This window comes from Phaethon aethereus, assembly GCF_964289735.1.
Source record: "Phaethon aethereus genome assembly, chromosome: 5".
Classification (NCBI taxonomy): Eukaryota; Metazoa; Chordata; class Aves; order Phaethontiformes; family Phaethontidae; genus Phaethon; species Phaethon aethereus.
Window position 1 is genome coordinate 15,343,251 of NC_138579.1, and position 18,513 is coordinate 15,361,763.

Below are 18,513 nucleotides of genomic sequence, written 5' to 3' on the forward strand. Positions count from 1 at the left end.
CGGTGCTTCACGGAGGGGATGCAGAGGCGTAGCAGGCAAGCAGCAGGAGAGTAGGATGCCACATGGCGAGGAGGAGGAAAGAAAGAGGTGGAGGAGTAGGCAGAAGGGAGATTCAGTTTAACATGGCATGCCAGGCCTCCACTGCTGCTTCCCTCCCTCAGGCCTGCTCATCATGAATTTAATTTGCGCATGGGGTGAGGGGGATTTTGTTGGCATTGTTTTATCCTTATTCGATGTGCTCCTTTGCATGGCAAGCGCTGGTATTGTGCTCATCGCTGTGCATACAGGCAGGCGTGGCCTTGGGTGTACTTGAGTCTAGGGCCCTGATTCTGCAAATACATGAATAATCTAAAAAGCAAGAGGACTTAGTAATATGCTTAAAATGACACCTGCTTTTGTCTTCAGCTCTCTTTCCTTCCTCCTCCCAGTATACATTTGCTTCTGAATTGCTAATCCAAGACCAGTATCTCAATTAAAATTTGAATACAGAAAAGATAGTGATTTTTTATTTTTAAATACCAATTTGGAGGCTAACCTCATCTACATATATTCGGTAAAACAAATAAAATCCACTTGTGCCCTGTCCCAGCTAAGATTCAATATAAGACACCTTCTCTAGCAGGAAAGGCTCAGGAAGGGTCAGGCTTCAAATGGTGGTTGATAGGCAAGGGTATTGCCATTTGGAAAGATTTGTCTTAACCTGGCCCAAAAGTATTTAGGTACGTACTTTGGTAGATGATTTTTTGTTTTGCTTATAGGCATGAACCTTCTCTCTTAAAAAATTTTGTTTGGGAAAGCATCTATTGAATTTTTGAGCAATGTAGTGGAAGGCAGCACAATTACCTGTAATTCTGAAGGTGGATCAGAAATTTCACAAAAGGCAGAATAAGCACACGCACACACACACATAGATATATATGTTTAAAAAATGGATTTAGAAAAACATTCCTGGGTTTTGGTGTGGAAGCTCCAAGCCGCAGCAGACAGCTCCCTCTTCTCAATAGCTGCAACATCATTACACAAAGATACAGAGACACTATTCAAATGTAGTCCCTCAACTTTGTGACCACAAGTGGGTTCTATTTTGGTCCTTGCTTTTGAGGCTGCTTTTGATGGAGGGATCAGAGTTTTCAGCTCCCTGCCATTACATGTTTCTAGCTTTTAGAACTTTGTTTCCATTTCCATTTCTTTAGTGTGAAGGTTGGGGACGAGAATCTGTATTTTTAAAACCTTGGTGCCAACTGCTGTGTGCTGTTGCACTGTGGCTGACTTTATCTCCCTTACATTTCCTCTTATGTTTCTAGATCTGAATTGTCTGAAGTATCTGCTGGAGTACGGCCTCTGGACACACGTATCCTGGCGACCTGGGAGATAAACTGTTGTATGGTAAACCCTGACTCAGAATCACAGAATCACAGAATCATTAAGGTTGAAAAGACCTTTAAGATCATTGAGTCCAACCACCAACCCAACATCACCATTCCCACTAAACCATATCCTGAAGTGTTATATTTGAAGTGGTTTGACTCGATCAAATTGGCAACAGAGCTCAAGAATTATTAGGCACCTACCAACCATTGATTTTGGTAGCAGGTAGGCCCCAAACTGGGTATCTGTGCGTTAGTTTTAATATGGCTTGATGTGTCCCCTTCAAATTCAGAGTCTTCCCTAGACTGCCTTTTATTTTCCCTCCCCTTTGAGCAGACCGTGGTTTTGGATATCCCTGCGCTGTTGTGCCATGATCCCCGGACAACGTTTCCCATGGGCTGCCATAAATCTTCAGTCCTCTGGTGTTTCATGGTATCTTCAGGCAGCCTGGGTTACAGCACGGGCGTGGGAAGCCAGCAAGGGAGTGAGACTCTGCGGTCCCTGGGTATCTGCACACCCAAGGGCGTGCGTGGGCAGGCGCAAGCCTCGAGCACAACCGACGGAGGACATGGGGGGAACTTGCTCAAACTGACCCTCCCCTGGTACAGCTCAGCAGCCTAATTCTGAGTAATAGCACGACATTTTAATATTGCCATTGTTACAAAAGAGAGGTAATGATGCTATTGGGAGACGGATTTTTAGCAGTTCAGAGAACTGGCTTTTAGCCTTTGTAATCTTGCATTTTTGCGTCTGTCCCACAGCTTGGCTGGGTAACCTTTCAAGGTTACAGGAACACCTTTTATGCCTCCTTTTGCTCATCATTAGGAGGAGTATCCCAATCGTTATGAATCACCTGGAGATGCACGTGAGACATAAATGCAAAAATAGTATTATTGGTATTGTATTATTATTTTTCCCAAGGAAATAGTTGTTTTCTACAAAGCAGAGCGCATGATTTCTTGTTTATTGTGTAATAATAGCCTTGTGTTGTGATGGTAAGTAGGACACAGATACAGCTTTTCAGTGATATACAGGACTCTCTCTTATCTTTAATTAAATGCTATTCCCTTGTATGGTAACATACTCTGTGATGACACATGTTTACAGTCCTCTTAAGTAACTTAGCATCAAATACACTAATGAAAATCAGTGCCCCAAAGCGACTTGTGCCTTTTTGTCCTGTACTATCCCACACCTCTCCCCATTTATAATTTTTTTTATTATTACTTCCAGTTTCCATTTTTAAAAATTGAAGTGTTGAATTAAACACTTTTGTATGAATTTCCTCCAACCATCTCTGCTTTTGATCTAGGGACATGTACCTATCTAGCTCTCTGCCCTTCCCTAGAACAGTAACCCCTGGGGATACCATAGAGCATAGAGATGATACAATTTAATAAAGTCACAATAAAACATCCAAGGCCTTTCATACTTTTTCACTTTCTTTAACTCAATTTATTTTTCATTTCATGGACAGAGATTTAGTCCTGGTATTAGTTTATGATTTTGCTGAAAGAATTACCGAACACATACAAAAAGGAAATATTATTTTTATTATTTATTTTGTGCCATGTATACCATAGGAACAAAAAAAGAGAGTTGAAATCACTTCAGTACCGCTGCGTTTTTCATTACAAAGTTATTACATATAGAAATTACTCCAAATTATCTGAAATGAATGGAAATTATGAGGTTTAAATTCCCCAGGTTACTGCAAGCACAGCACTGGAAATTTATTTTGTCATCTTGCTGAACATAATTGCTACAACAAAATTTCTTCCATTTTACAACCGCAGCATAACTTATTTATACCAGTGTTGTTGTAATTTTACATCAATAAGTTGCATGGGAAGGAGTACACAGGTGGTAATTGAAAACAATAATTTGTAGTGGGGTCCAGGTGGAACAGTTGGCTCAGGAAAGACTTCATTTGCTGCTCCATAAGTGCTTTGCATCTCGGTGGCCTTTGACTAGGGCTCTGTCAAACCGCTGGTCCACCCAGCGCGGAGGTGGCCTGATCATCCTAAATTACATTTCAAAGTGTCAGCCGAGGCGAGAGGAACAACTGATCCATCATCGTGGCACTGACCTGCAGCTCACGTGCAGAAGCAGAAGTGAGGTGCCTGGGGAGACGGTGAAATCAAAACTCGAAAGTGGCAAGCGCGATCCTGGAGTCAGGAGCAGCATCCTTGAAGGAACCAAGCTGGAAGGAAACACAACCCAGGTCTGGGGTGTGCGTGTGTGCGCGCGCACGCGTGTGCTCTCGGCAAGTTACGGCTGATACCGGCTGTTGCCCTGGCTTTTCATCTCAACCGCCTTCAATGAGCGTGGCGATAGACTGTCATTTGTTTGTCGAAGGGAATGCTATTATTTGATAATTTTCAATTAAGATGTGAGTAGTTGCCTGAGACACGAGCAATGACGTTCACGTTCATACTTTGCTCCACTCTTTATGAACAGGAATGTGTAATTTGGGTGCAATACACAAGCACTCCCAGGCCAGGCATCTGCATTTCTCCGTTCCATAATTGTCAACAGGAATAATGAAACTGCAGAGGCTGGTACTGAATCCAGAAACTGATGAATTTCCCTGTTTGAGTTCTGTTGCCCAAGTTAAAATAATAAAAATAATAACAATAACATGGATACTATGGATATACCCTATTTAAATAAAATAAAGTAGGAATAATATAGAGGAATAAAGAACAAGGATGAATGAAGTGCTGTTCTCTCCTGATGTTCAGATTCAAATTTTCATGATTCACAAGAGGCAGGCTGGAACGTTTCTGTCATGAGTTCAAGCTGAAGATTTCATTGCCACATTCAGAGCTCAGAGGCCTTTGTTATTTTAAACAATCCAAAGATTTAAAATCCTCTTAAAATCATCTGAGAAGGGAAAGGGAAGGAATTGGTTGAAACTTGCACTTAAAAGGAGCAGAGAGCTGTATAGATCCCAAATTCCAAGTTGTATAAGTTCCGAGGAGCACCTATGGAGGAGGGGTTCTTTGTCCCCTCCACATGCAAATGGAGTTGTGCATGAATCCCTAAAGAGGTACAATGTTATGCACCTCCGTAATGGAGCAAGTTTTAAAAGTACCTCTTCAGACGAAATTATCTCTCAATTTCTAGGAGTTTTTCAGGGATTTTTTTTCTTTTTTTTTAACAGTCAAACTAGTGCTGGTTCACAAAACTCAGCTTATTGAACCAAGCAATGATGGCATTTGTTTTCCAAAGATACAAACAATCCTTGGATTGAATTTGTTAGGGAATATGTGCCAGCTTTTTTAAACAAGCCTCCCCAGCAACAGTGGATTTTGTCCATCTTCCTTCATTTTTTTTTTTTTTAAATAACAGTCATAACCCTGGTGTTATGTGGATGCCCGAATGGCATGCATAGTGGGATGGAGCATATATAGCAGATGGGATGCTTGACTCTGCCTTCCTTTGGGTGCTTGTAAAGCATATTCCCCTCTACCTCTGCCTGTCGGTGTGTACAGGATGAGAGAAGGTGCTGGAGAGAATTCTTATCTGACTTTTAGAGAGACCCTCGAGGGTCCTGCAAGTGATTTCAGTGGGGACACAACTGAATGTCTACTCTTGGAAAGTCTGAAGCTTAGACAGACCAAATTCTGCCTTTAGGAATGCACCTTTTAAACTGAAGAAGGAAAACAGGGCCCAGTGTTTTTCTTCTGCTCTTGCTTGCTGGTTCCATGATTTTTTTTTTGGGGGGGGGGTGTGATGGGAGAAGTATTGTTTTTATTTATTTTAATTGAAAAGATGTATGAGAGAAAATCAGGCCCCAGCATTTGGACTGTCATCTAGTATGTTTAACACTTGGAAAGAGTTGGAAAAATTAGGGACTCTGCAGGAAAAAAAAAACGTACACACAAAAAGCCAAAAAACCCCACAGATCATTGACTGAGCAGTGGACTCCAGGGAAGGTTTAGAATATGAATTTTGGGGAAATCTCATTTTCTAATTTCACTCCTGGAAACATCAGCAAGTGACAGCCACCAAAAATAAGGGTACACCAAATGTCTTGAAAACACAGCAAAATCTGCATTCCTTTTGCCTCTCTCCAAAAAGTCTTGGGAACGGGGCAGGGGATAATACATTATCCTCTTAAGCCTTAATTTCACTGCGCCCTCAAATATACCAGTGTCATGGAAAAGAAAATCAAGTGAATAAATGTTGCAATTTATATCTATTTGAATAGATAACAAGAACAATTTTACTGTTTGCCATACATGAAAAACCCCACCAAATCATTCCTCTGATTGAGGTTCTGAAGCTCTGTTTATGGCTGCAAAGTGATTTGATACAAAAAATTTACACATTTTGAGTTATTATATCACCCAGAAATTTGATGCCACTTAACTATGTAATTTTCAGAAATGATATAAAACCACTGCAGAAAAATATTCAGGGAAACCCAAAAGACCTCTTTTTATCTTTTTTTATGGGTCTAAAATGAGAACTCACAGATATCCTTGCACTGTATGTGAAGGCTGAACTGCCACCTCGGGAGCTTTATTAATATGTATGTAAATATGATCTGGTTAGATCCTGTGTTTCTGTGTCTTTTCACAAGGTGGAGCGGCTAACTAAGCCGATCAGATCAACGCCCTGTGTTTATTCTTTTTTTTTTTTCTTCCCAAGCAGCAACATTTAAAGATTCAAAGAGAATGAGGACAGCAGCCTCATTTATGTCAAGATTGTCTCAAACCTCCTTCCTTCCTTCCTTCCCTCCCTCCCGCCCCCAACTCCCAGATCTGTATCAAAAACAATTTACTTCTAACTTAGCATGAGCTTTCTGAGTAAAGACTGGGAAGAAAGTAAAATCACATCACACAGAATCTGCAGCTCCAATTTTTCTTCCTCTGAAAAGTTATTTGAGCAAATGGGGAGAAAGTGGAAATGCATTTAAAATGTGTCCAAGTGACACATCAAGCTTATCCTTCTTGAGGATATTGGGACTTCCTCTTTACACTGAAGCCACTGTTATTTATGTATCTATATCCGTGCCAAATTTTAGCTAAAGACATTGCATGATTTGGGGAAAAAAAAAAAAAAAAAAAAAAAGAGAAGAAAGAGAAACCCAGAAGCTGAACATGTGTGTGCGGAGAGTTCTTGACTCAGCACGCCTTGTTGTATATAGGATAAAATGGAATATTTAACACCATATTAGCTTGTTTTCCCCTATGATAAGGATGGTGTTTCTAGATGAGAACTCTTCAGATCTCTGGTATATTATGAAGGCAGAAAAGATAATTGCCTTAATACAAGATATTTTGTGCACGAGAGTGCTTTTTCCCCCCTAATTTAAAAGGGGGGCTCTGGCACCTTTAAAGATAGCGAAACGCTTGCTCTCCTCTTGCAGGTTATGCTCCCTTTGTGCCTATTCCTTTCTTTCTCTGGGGATTTTTTGGATTTTTTTTGCTTTTTGGGGCGGGGGGGGCGTTGTGGTGGCAGGGAGCCGCGGTTTGCAGGGCGGTGGGGGGAGGCAGGTGGGGCGGGGGGCCGGGGGGCACAAGACCCCTTTCCGAGCCGCGGGCGATGTCGGGGGCCGGGGCAGCCCCTGGGGACTCCGGCCCCTCTTGCGGGGCTGCTGCCACCGGCTGCGGCGGGAAGGGAGCGGGGAGGGGGGGGAGAGAGGCACAAACGCGGGGCCAGCTGCAGATGGAGGCGGGTCGAGGGATAGGTCAAGGTTAGAAGGAGCCTGCTATTGATCTGGCTTTGAACGCGAGACAGGGAGAGCAGAGAGACTAAAGGGGGAGCTGTGAGACAAGACATTAACAGCTTTCAGTGCTAATGATCACAAGTGCCAGACAGGGGAGGAAAGAGGAGACTGAGAAATCACTTTGGAATTTTTTTTTCCCCCTATTGGGATGTATTTTCGGAGGAGGAGGAGGAGGCGGCAGGCTGGGGGCTCACCCCCCGCAGCCCTGCCCGCAGCCGGCGAGGAGGTGCGGGCTGAGGGGAACTGCGACGGACCCGCCGCTCCGGGCAGCCGGGCCGCCCGCCTGGTCGGTCACTGCCGGCCCTGCCGCCTGCTCCCGGTGCCCGCGGGGAGACACCGGCTACTCAGCAGAGGATGCCCCGCAACACCCCGACAAGCCACGCTCCGAAGGGGTGACGCCTCCCGCAGCTGCCTGAGGCACGGCTGCGGCCGCTGCGCGCCGGACTTTGAACCCCGGGGGTGGGAAGTGGCACCCCCGGCCTCCCCCGGGCCAGGCCGCGCTCTGCACGGCAAGCACGGCCACACAAAAGCCCCTCGGCCTCGCCAGCCGGGGGGAGATGAGGGATCAAAGCGGGGAGAGGCGTGGGGGCAGCCCCCACCCCCGCTGACCTGCCCGCGCTCCCTTCCCCGCGGGTGCGGAGGCCAGCGGAGGCGACCCCCTTCCCTCCCCGCCTCTCTCCCCGCGCGAGTGCCGCATCCCGGCCCCCCAGGCTCGGGCAGCGCTGCCCCGCAGGGCCGGCCCCGGGGCACTCCCGTGGGGCGGGGGTCGTGGCTCCCGCCCCTCCTCTGCCATCCCCACGCTCATTTTTCTTTGCGAGACCCGGCAAAACACACTAAAACAGACATGGCGAAGAATCTGAACAGCTTAAGCCCCGTTAAATATCTTTTCCGTGCTGGCCGTGCGTTAACAGAGACGGAGGGCTGGGCAGGGCACTGCAAGGCTGGCCCGGAGCCCACCGCCCGGCCCGGGGGCTGGGGGGGCCCGGCTGCCCTCGGCGTGCCGTCGGGCCGAGCTCCGGGGGCCCGGGGGCTGGCAGCACCGAAATGCGAGCTGTGAGCGGGCGGGCGGGTGCGGGGAGGAAAAGGCAGATTTGCTGGAGGAGGCGAGAGAGATGCTGTTTAGCCAAATTCTACTCAAAGCTGATTAAGGGCACCGAGATGAATTCTGGTCTCCCCCCCCACCCCCAAGGCTCTCATGCGATTTAATAATAAAAAAAAATAATAAAATATTCATTTAACGTGGAAAGTAAATGACACGACGGCAGAGCGGCTCTCCCAGCGCGCTCCGGGCGGAGGCTGGGTTTCTTGGGTTTCTTGGGTTTCTGCTCCATCTGCCTTCAAGCACCCACAGCCCCCCCCCCCCCCCCCGCCCCCTTCCCCTCGCCCTGTCCAGACCTGGTGCTGAAAAGCTGTTTGCACCGAACGATTTCCTCGTCTGGGGAAAGAGAGAGAGAGAGAGGAAAAAGTAATGGCAGGAGATGGGCTGGGAGAGCGGAGGTACAGGGGAAAAAAAGTTGGTTTCCAAGAATCTCCCAAGTTGGAAGCACACGCTTCTAGTTGTGGGCATTTACCTGCGTGTGAAACGGGGGGGTAAAGCGCTCTGAGGTGCAGCCCCTGGGAACCCGGTGCCTCTCCATTCCTGGCGGAGACTTAATTCCTCCAAGGAAAACCTTCTCTGCCAGGATTTTAAGTGAAGGGGGGGGGGGCAGGAGCAGGTCGGAGCGTGTGTGCGTGTGCGGGTCGGAAGCGTGTGCGCGCGTGTCCCGCTACCATCACGCTGATGGTAGGGCGAGCGGGGGAGGGAAACAGCCCCCAGCAGCCCCCTCCCCGGCCCGCACCGCGACCCGGGGTGCTGTCGGGATGCTCGGACGAAGCGCGGGGGAAGGCGCTCGCCGCCCGGCAGTCGCGGCGGCGCCCGGCGGGAAGAGCAGCCCGAGACCCCGCGGGAGCCGCCGCTCCCGGGCGGGGACGGCGGGGAGCGCGACCGGCGCCGAGCCCGGACGGCGGAGACCGGTCGCCGCAACGAGTAACGGCGAGGCGGCGGCACCAGCACCGGCGGGCAGCGCGCGGCGGCCCTCCGCCAGCGCCTCCCTCCGCCGTCGCCCGCGGAGCCCTGCGCGGCGCGCCCCCGGCAGCCCCCCCTCCGCCGTCGCGGGGGCTCGGGGAAGTTTGGCCGTGCGTGAGGATGAGGATTTATCCTCTTCCTCCCCCTCCCCACGCCGCTTTCCTTCGCTGCCGGCACCCCGCGCCGCCGAGGAAGCAGCGCTGCACAAAGCCCGGAGCGGCTCCCGAGCCCTGCATGTGCGTGTGTGTGTGTGGGGGGGGGGTGTGTGTGCGGGTGCGAGCGGTGTGTGTGTGTGTGCGAGTGGCGTTTCTCCTTCTCTCGCAGGGTACAATGTTAAAAAGCCACCGCTAGTCGCCCCCAGCGCTCCTACTCTCTGGGTCTTTTTGTCTCTAGTGCAGATTAAACGTCACGTCCGCACTTGAACTTGAATTTTATCCCATTGTACAGAGGCAGCCCCAGCCATAGAGAGACAGAGCGCTCCCAGAGAACCAGGACTCCGCCATCTTCACATTGCAATATATAATAGTAATAGCCAGCACCAGCCCAGCTGCACTGGGGGCTTCCTTCCTTCCAGTCCCGCTGCCAGGCGAGGGGGGAAGAGTGCAAAGTGGTGCAGGAGCACTGGCAATCCAAAAGCACCAGGGCAAAGCAGTGCCACTTGAACTGGGAAAGAGGAGACACAGTTTTGACTACCCCTTTTCAAAAAAAATTCTCTCTGTATATCTACCCAGCAAGGGTCAATCTCTGAAAAACATTTTTTTTTTCTGGCAATTTTTTGTGTGTGGGGCCAATCCCAATTCTAGTACTTTTTTTTTATATTCCTGCTTTTTTTTTTCTTTTTAAATTTTTAATTTTTTTTTCTTTTTTTACCCTCCTGGTGGAAAAGCGCACTTGCCAATTTGCCAAGCACTCTGGAAAGAGGGAAAGAGAAAAGTGTCACTGGCGGTGCATATCCTCCTAAGTTCAAGAAGAGATCTGGAAGTCCAAGTGGCAGAAGCAGTGGAGAAAAGACAGAGTGTGTGAAAGAGAGAGAAAAAAAAGAGCGAGAAAGAGCTTTCACTGATGATGATGATGATGATTTTTAATTGAGAAAGGATCCCATCCAGTGCACCACAGCAGCAACAAAAAGGAGGCTTTTTTTCTTTTTCTTTTTTTTTTTTTTTGAAAGAAGAACTCGATAAAGAAGAAGAAAGAGGAAAAAAAAAAAAGAGGAGGAGGAGGAGGATCGTCCCCCCCACCACATCCCCCCAAACCAGTGCAGCTCTCCAGGCGATGCCAGTGTAAATGCCAGGGCAATGTCCCGTCGCAAGCAGGGAAACCCGCAGCACTTGTCACAAAGAGAGATTATCACACGTAAGTTTGAACTTGGAACCAGACCGAGCCGAAATCGAGGAGCAAAATTAGGGAAGGGGAGGAAGCTGTTGGGGGGGGGGAGACTCCAGGAGCAACCAGAGCTCGTAAATGACTTCAGAGAAGGGAGAGGAGAAGGAATTAAAGAGGGGAGGGGGGTGTGTGGCTGGGGGGGATGGGCTGGGGGTGGAGGGGGGGAGAAGCCCGAAGTTTGCTGTGCGTTTTTGCAGCGGTGCGGAGGTGAGGCGGGCGGGCAGGCGGCGTGCAGCGGCGAAGGCGCTGCCGGCGGGGAGAGCGCGGCGTGGCGTGGGGCGGCGTGGGGCTCCCCCGGGGAGCGGGTGCGTGTGGGGGGCGCGTCGCTCCGGGCCGGGCCGCCCCGGCGAGGCTCCGCCGCTCGCCCCCGGCCCCGCTCCTCCTTCCCTGCTCCGGGGGCAGAGTTGGGCGATCGCCTTGCCGCGGCGTGACAGCCGGGCCGGGGGGGTCAAGGTGGGCAGCGACGGGGGGGAGAAGCGGAGCGACCCGGACACACACACACGACTTCACGGAAAGCACATGGAGGCGGTGGGCTGAAGGGGGTAGAGCGGACGCCCGAGCCCCACGGCCCCGCGCCGTGGGGCAGGTAGGGGGGCAGGCTGCGCGCTGCCCGCCCCAGGTGCACGGCCGGCGTGAGGAGAGAACTCTCTTCCAAAGCGGGGAGGGGGGCAGGCGGGAGCAGCGCCGGTGGGGCTAGAGCGGCAGGGCAGGGGCCGCAGAGGGGCCGGGGCGGGCGGCGGGGCGCGGGGATAGCCGAGGCGGGGGCCGGGGCTGCCGGGCGGCGGCACTGTCTGGGGGCCGGGGCGGGAGCGGAGGCTGCGCTCTGCCGGAGCGACCATTGTGAAATGAAAACACGCACATAGCCCCCCCCCCCCCCCAATAGGGAAGGAGAAGATAAAGCAGGGGGAGAGAAGGAGGTGCCCCCCTTCGGCTCCAGCATCCCCCTTCTCCCCGCTCCCACCCCTAAAGCCCCAGGAGAGGGGCGAGCGCCTGCGGGCGGAGTGGGGGACGAGTCCCGCGCCGGGCGCCCCGCTCCGCCGCTCTCGTCCCCGAGGGGCTTGTGCCACGGGGGGGGGGGGGGGGGGGGCGGCTCCCGGGGTGCGGGGCCCCCAACGGTTCCCGCTGCTCCGCCGCCACCGGGCACGGTGGGGTGCGGGGGTCCGGGGGGTCCCCATTTCCCTCCTATAGCATCGGAACCAGTTTGAGGGATGGGGGGGCTGGTAGGAAATGCCCGGAGAGCCGTGGGGAGGTTTGGGGGGCTGAGGTCGGGATGAGGTCCGGCACCCCGCCGGGAAGGCCGGCTGGACACCCCCCCTTCCTCAGAACGAGTCCGCAAGTTGCTGTGCTGCGGGGGGCGGCGGCGCGCGCGGAGCCAGCTCGGGGCTGAGCCTGAGCCACGGCGCATCCGAATATTTATGTTGAGATTTTAAAGAATTTAAATAAATAAATAAAATATTCCCCCGGCTTCTCTCCCCTCCCCTGAAAGCCAAGAATAGGAGCCATCTGCCAGGAGCATTTGGTGCTTGCGAGCTCCTCTCTTTCTTTGTTACCGGTGATAAATTTCTGTTTGTAAGATTTCCTTGGGAATCGAGATATATATGTGTATATAATTTTTCCACCTCCTGTGAGGTTTTTTTTTCTCTTCGTAGCGGAGGGTTGTGGGGGGACGGTTTGGGTCCCGAAATTTCAATGGCTTTCGCTCTGTCTTTGCCCTTTTTTTCCCCTCCTTTTTCTTTTTTTTGGTGTGTGCCTTTATTTTTTAACCCGTTCTTCTCCCCCCCCCCGCCCTAACCCATCAGCTGGTGGAACACAAATGAAGATGCATCTGGTATTCAGCTCTTTCTGGGGGGTTTGTTTTTAATTCATTGTTATTTTGGAGTCAGATTTGCATCACCATAAAAGGTGGATCTTCCCCCCCCCCCCAACTCCCTCCCCTTCGTTAATTGCATTTTTGTTTTTAACCATCCGGTTTGGAAAATGAGTTTCCCTTTTTTGTTGGTGGCTTCTTAACCCCCCCCCCTTTTTTTTTAAAGAAAATGCATCAACAACCTAACCCCTCTAAATCGCCCTGTGCGATTTTTCCCACTTATTTTCTGTCTCAGTTGCGAGGAGATTGGGGGTGTTGAAAGGGGGTGTGCGGAAAATCGGGTTTGTTGCGCACGTCTGAATTTGTTTAAAGGGGTGAAACATTTCTTTTCTCGCTGCTGTTGCTGCTGGGGAGGGGGGAAGGTGGGGTGGAGAAGAGAGCCAGGTAGGTTTGTTCTTCCAATTTGATCTCCTTTTCTGATTGCTTTACTTGAAAGTAAATAGTGAGGCGGGAGAGCGTTACAAGGTGCCGAGGAGCTGCGCCTACAATGGGTTTAGCGGGGAGGCTGGGGAGGAATGGGGAGCAGAGCGGTACGCCGCTTCCCTCCCTCCCCTCCTGTATTTATCTCTCCCTCCATCCCGAGGAAGCTGGCGGAGAAATCGGGCTGCATACTGAGCGGGGGCAGGAAACCACGGAGGTATCGGGGGGCGGGAGCCGGGGCTGGGGGCGCCGGCACGGCAGCGCACAGGCGCTCAGCCTCGGGGGGGGTCGCAATCCCCGCACTCCTCGGGAAGGAAACGTCGCCCGTGGCGGGCGGGAAGCAGCCACGGGAGACTGTCCTCTGGTAAGGGGGAGTTTGGAAAGTAGCGGGCAACGGAGTGGGAAACCAAACCACTTACGACAAAATAAAGCCAAGCCCAAGCCAAGCCCCCAAAGCCGGGGTGAATTGATATTGTTTTCTGAAATCTTGCGTTTATGTCGTATTTAGCTTGGGCTTTTTTTCCCTCCTCTCTCTCTCCCTTTTTGGCATCTGTCAGGAGAGTTGTGTTTCAGGATGGATTGGGGGTCTGTGCCAGGCAAGGAAAGAGAGATTGGGAGAGAGACAGGGAGAAGGGAGAGAAGGGTTTCCTGACACTGCTCAGCTGGAGTTTATTGGGTTTCATGCTCTTGGTGTTCAGAGAAACGTTTAGATCCTGAGTGTAAGACAAACAAACACACACAAAAAGCAGAGAGGCTGCAATGTAGTTGTGCTCCAGCCTTGCAGCGTCTCGCTAGCACAGTGGTCTTTGAGACTGCAAGCTGGGGCGGCCTGTTTGTCCTTGCCAGGCTCACCCGGGCGGCCTTGCGGCGGGTGCGTCTGTGGGACAAAAAGCGGGGAAACCCGTGGAGAGAAACGAGCAGCTCTGGACATGTCTTCTGTGGTGGTGGACAGAACAAACTTGGTAGCTGATCTCACTTAAACGGGTGGACAAAGCAAAAGAGGCAGTTACGTAGAGAAGAGGAGGCTGAGCTGTTGAGCTGCTCTGTGCAAAGAAACATTATTTTGGTTTGATTCAGATTGCTGATTTTCCAGTTTAAGATCTTTTTTTAACTTGAGAAATCTGTTTTCAAACTAGCCCTGCATTTTGCATTTGAAGGAAATGTGAAAGGCGAGAGCATGTGAGAAGCTGGTTGATAGCAGTTTTGCAGAAGGCAGCAGAGCAAGAACGTTTCTGTAGAACAGCAGCAAAGACTGGGAGAGAAGGGCGCAGTAAAATCACCCAATTCCAGGTAAAGAGGCAGATTTCCCAAGGAGGCTCTTCAGTACCTGGTCAACAGGTTCCCTAGGAAGAGTGGTAGTTCCCTTTATCGCTTTGTATTTGTACGTAGTCATTAAAAAAAAAAAATAGTTAAGAAAAAACCCTACTAATTTCTGCATGTCAAAGTTTTGCAAATTGCTTCAAGGAACTTCTCTTAAAATGCATTTAGCTTTAGTGCAATTAATGCACTTTTTTTCCTACAGAAAAAACCCACACCAATGTAATCAACTCTAATACAAAGAGAATGTAAGCTGTGACTGAAGAATTAGAGAGGAAATGACTGTTATTTTGGAGGTGGCTGACTTTTTCATAATACCCGCATAGTCGTGCACAGAAAAGCTTAACGTTCTTTTAAAAGATGTTACATGCGTTGGCTTTAAATAGGACAGGAAAAGAAAAAGGTTGTGTGCTGTCGACTTCCAGGTTGCCTTTCATTTGAATATATTTGTATCGGACTTACAAGACAAAAAAAAAACAAACAAACTGTCACATTTTCTTAGTTTCTTGTCTTTTAAAATATTTTTTAAAAACTGGTGCAGACTAACTAGAGCGTGGATCTAGCTTGTTCCATCCTTTTTGGTTGATGTGCTCAGTGGCTTAAATAGATGTACAGTGGGTGAGAAATCATTTTGCATTTTTTTGCTGGTCGGCAGATGCAGAGCATATTTTGTCAGGCTTATTTAAATATTGAGAAATAAAAGTCTTCAAGATTTTACAACCTGGCTGCCTTTAACAGGAGTGGTTGGAGCCCTTGTCTTGCGCAAAATGTATCTGCAGAACAAAGGGTTGTCTTGTGGCATATTTGATAATAATTATGACTTAGAAGAGTGTGCGCTCGTAGACGTATTACAAATTACTGATATTGGTTACTGACTTCAACTGACACCTCTTCAGCAGCTCTTCCCGGGGCTGAACTTGCTGCTAGAAAATCTTTTCGCTTAAAAAAATGCCTCGCACAAGACTTTTGCTCCTCTTCCACATTTCCTACCTGGACTGCTTTGCGCGCTGCCTTGTTTGTTGGTGGAAAATACGCTCCAAAATAAACTTTGCTGCCTTTTTTACTCGTCTCGCAAGCCTGCCTTGTGCCCCCGGCTGCAAGTGGCGGGTGATGACGACTAGGGGGAGCTCATAGCCTGTGTCATGGCAGCGGCGGCTCCGGCCCCGCCGGCGCGGCGGCTCGGGATGCTCAGCCCTCGGCCTGGGATGCTCAGCCCTCGGGAAGAACAGCCGCAGCTCCGGCCGTTTGCATTGCTGCAAAATGTTTTCAGCGTAAAGTTGTAGTATCGATTTTCATACGAAGATCTACACAGCGCTGGCTGAGAGGGGCTGCGAGCAAGACAAATCTATTTTTAGCTAAATGGCGGCTGGTTACTTGACTCGGGCGGACAGGAGTTTTTAATTAAAATTAGTTTTTAACAGCGCCTCTTATTGTCAACAGACAGTGTTTAAATTCTCGGTTTGTTGCTGTCAGATAACGATCGGGGTAACGATACCTGTACATGAGCGAGTCTCTGTGCGTGGAGGGAAAAAGAACCCACAGGGATCCGTTTGTTTGTTCCAGCGGATGTGAAAACACAGCGCGAGGAAGCTGGAGTTCTAGGAGAAGGTGTGTACAGCAATAAAGCAGACATACACGTACATAATTTGGCGTTGATTACATGTCAGAAAGCCACATGCAGCCCTGCCGAAAGGACTTGATATTAGATAGTTTACTGTACTTTGATCCCCAGGTCCTTCCAGCAAAAAATCTGCAGTTCCTGCAAATGAAAATAAGCATTTTATTTTTTTTCTAGACAAAAAACCACAAAATCACGTCTGTCGTGTAGAAGTTGCTGCTGAGCAGCTCACAGGCTTCTCCGCTGGGCTTGTGCTGTTCTCTGCTGCAGTCGGCTTGCGTGTCGTGGACGGACTTTAGCGGGACGCTTTCTTGCCCAAACGTATAATTTCATGGCGTACGCATGGGAAGCTTTCATCAGTGGCTGTTTGTTTCACCCAACCTGAGAAATTAATCAAATTATGGTATTGTTAGCATAGCACAAGCGCCTTCTTATTTTTAGGGTGCAGTATGTGGATGGAGGCTATCCCCTGACAGGAAAGCGTGCTGTATTCTAACCTGAAAGAGAAGTAAATTAGGTCAGACAAAAGATCAGGGCTGTCATCAGCTGTACAAAAACCCTTCACTCTTGGGTAGAGAGGGCCAGCAATTTATCTGATGATTTCTCTACTTCATTTAATGTTTGAATCGAGCTAGTTGGAAGCATATAGACAGCAGCCAGCTCGTTTAACAGCCCGGTAAGCTGAAGAGCAGAGTGCCCGGGCCGCTGACGATGCTAGCATTCCCCAGCCATGGGGAAGAAAACCTTCCCTTCTCCTCTCCTGAAACCTCAGACTTCACCGATTGTGGCTTTCCCTCCATTCCATGACTGTTAACTTTTACCAAGAGAAACGACAATCCCCCTCTCCTCCTCCTTGCCGCCTCTGCCTACCCAGCGCACGCACACCCACGCTTCTCTTCCTCCTGCTCCCTCCTCTGCCTCCCACCAGTCCCACTCCCCCAGGACGAAGCCTCCCCGCAGAGACCTGCTACCCCAAAATGTCTCTCTCTCTTCTTGCCGGAGCATTTTTGATTGCAGTTTGGTTTCTCCAGGCTTGCGTTGCAGTTGTTGGTTGAATTTGGTCTCCCCTCGGTAGCCTCCAGAGAAAGCACGTGGAAAAATAAACGGGGGCTGGGGGTTACCGCCTGCTTTAAAGTTAGCAATACTGTAAAAGCGCTTGGTGAAGCATCAGCACTGGCTGTAGACAGATTTATATATATGTATCTTTTTAACGAGGGAGGGAAAAGACATCAATAACTGCGTGCATTGATAAATGCGTGATTCATTCAGCTGCTTTTACTACAGCACCTTCCTCTCTCGTGTTTATTTACTTTCTTAAAATGTATCTGGGCAGGCTGCACACCGTTCCTCGGCACCCACGGTTACAGCCTCAGAGGCAGCTGTGTGTTCAACTGAACATCAGTTAAATTTGCTCGCTGTCTACTCTCCCTCCCAAAAAGCTGTTGCCTGCTCCATACTCTAGATTTCTTGCTGGTGCTTTAAGTAGCAGCTTCTTTTTTCTTCCCTCTTTTTTTTTTTTTTAAGGAATATATAAAAAATGCCTAAAGCAGGCTATTCGAAAACAAATTAAAGCAGAGGGACACACTTCATGCATTGCAGGCACGCGCCAGTAGAAGGGGGTTAGAAGAATATCATCATTTTACTGGCAAAAGTGACACCAGATCGGGGATTTGATTAATGGTGCAGCATTCACAGGGACTTAGTTCTGTATTTTTGACATATGCAAGTCTTTTGTGTAGTTGCCTCAGCGCAAGAAATTCCTTTTTTTTTTTCTCCTGGAGCAGCTGATAATTTGTGTGTGTGCTGGATATGCCCAAGGTACTTTCCAAAGACTAAGCACTACGCAGCACAGTATAAAAAAGGAATCCAAAGTTAAGGGAGAGGAAAAAAAACCACTGGTTTACTTAACTTTTTTATGACCCCTTTTTCTAAGCCACTGGAAGAAGCCATAAATTCCCTCAATGTTATAATGAATATGCTTCAATGAAAGTAAAAAAAAAGGTTTAAGAAAATTGTATATGAGCAACAGTGTGCCATACACAACTGAGAAACACAGTCTCTTTTGAGCCTGATATTTAGGAAAAGAGCAGAGCTGTTGTGTGTTTAATACATGTTCAAAACTAATTACTTAATTTTGATCATGCCTCTTAAATCCTTGGGTAAGAATCCCTGCTTCCAATATCCTTTTCTACACCGGTTAAAAGCCTTTACCCAAATAGTGCTCCTTCTCCTTTTGTGGCACCGAGCGCTCCTTTCTCTCCTTGGTTGTCATTTAGTTTTAAATAAAACAAATGTATTCACTGGGGAACAAAGAATGCTTTTATATCACATCATCACATCCCATTTTATCTGTGGAGATTTACAGCTTCTGCAGTCTATAGAAGAGCCTATGCATTTTACGCTCTCAAAAGCAGTAAATATTTTTTTATGAACGTATAGTTTACTTAAGGGGAGACACGCCACTCCCTGCTTTAACACTGTACATAGGTTCTGATGAAATAACATCTGACAAGTGCTGGAGGTTTGTGCGGATCCTTGGATGTTCTTGGCTTTTGTTCTGTTTGGGTCTGGCGTGGTTATTGTGTCATTTTCCTCCTTTTCCCTAAACCCTGACGTGTTGCCCGGCTCTTTGTGGTGGTGCTGGGGCTTGCTCCGTCTCAGGTGTGTACAGAGGGTTAAACTGCTTTCTGAGAGAGCCGGGATACTTCTGCAAAAGGTGTCTGACTACCGGCGTT

The 18,513-nt window shown here is 49.1% G+C and overlaps 1 protein-coding gene across 4 annotated transcripts in view; it reads left to right on the forward strand.

Moving 5' to 3' along the window:
• Positions 1–9,597: 9,597 nt before the first annotated feature.
• BCL11B (BCL11 transcription factor B) overlaps positions 9,598–18,513 on the forward strand; it is a gene marked incomplete at its 3' end in the record, with an annotated part of 94,371 nt that continues 85,455 nt past the window's right edge. For all 4 annotated transcript variants that reach the window (XM_082000299.1, XM_082000301.1, XM_082000300.1 and 1 more), the window contains exon 1: positions 9,598–10,526. In XM_082000299.1, coding sequence (XP_081856425.1) covers positions 10,469–10,526 — 58 coding nt within the window. In that variant the 5' untranslated portion in view covers positions 9,598–10,468. The remainder of the gene's footprint in view (positions 10,527–18,513) is intronic.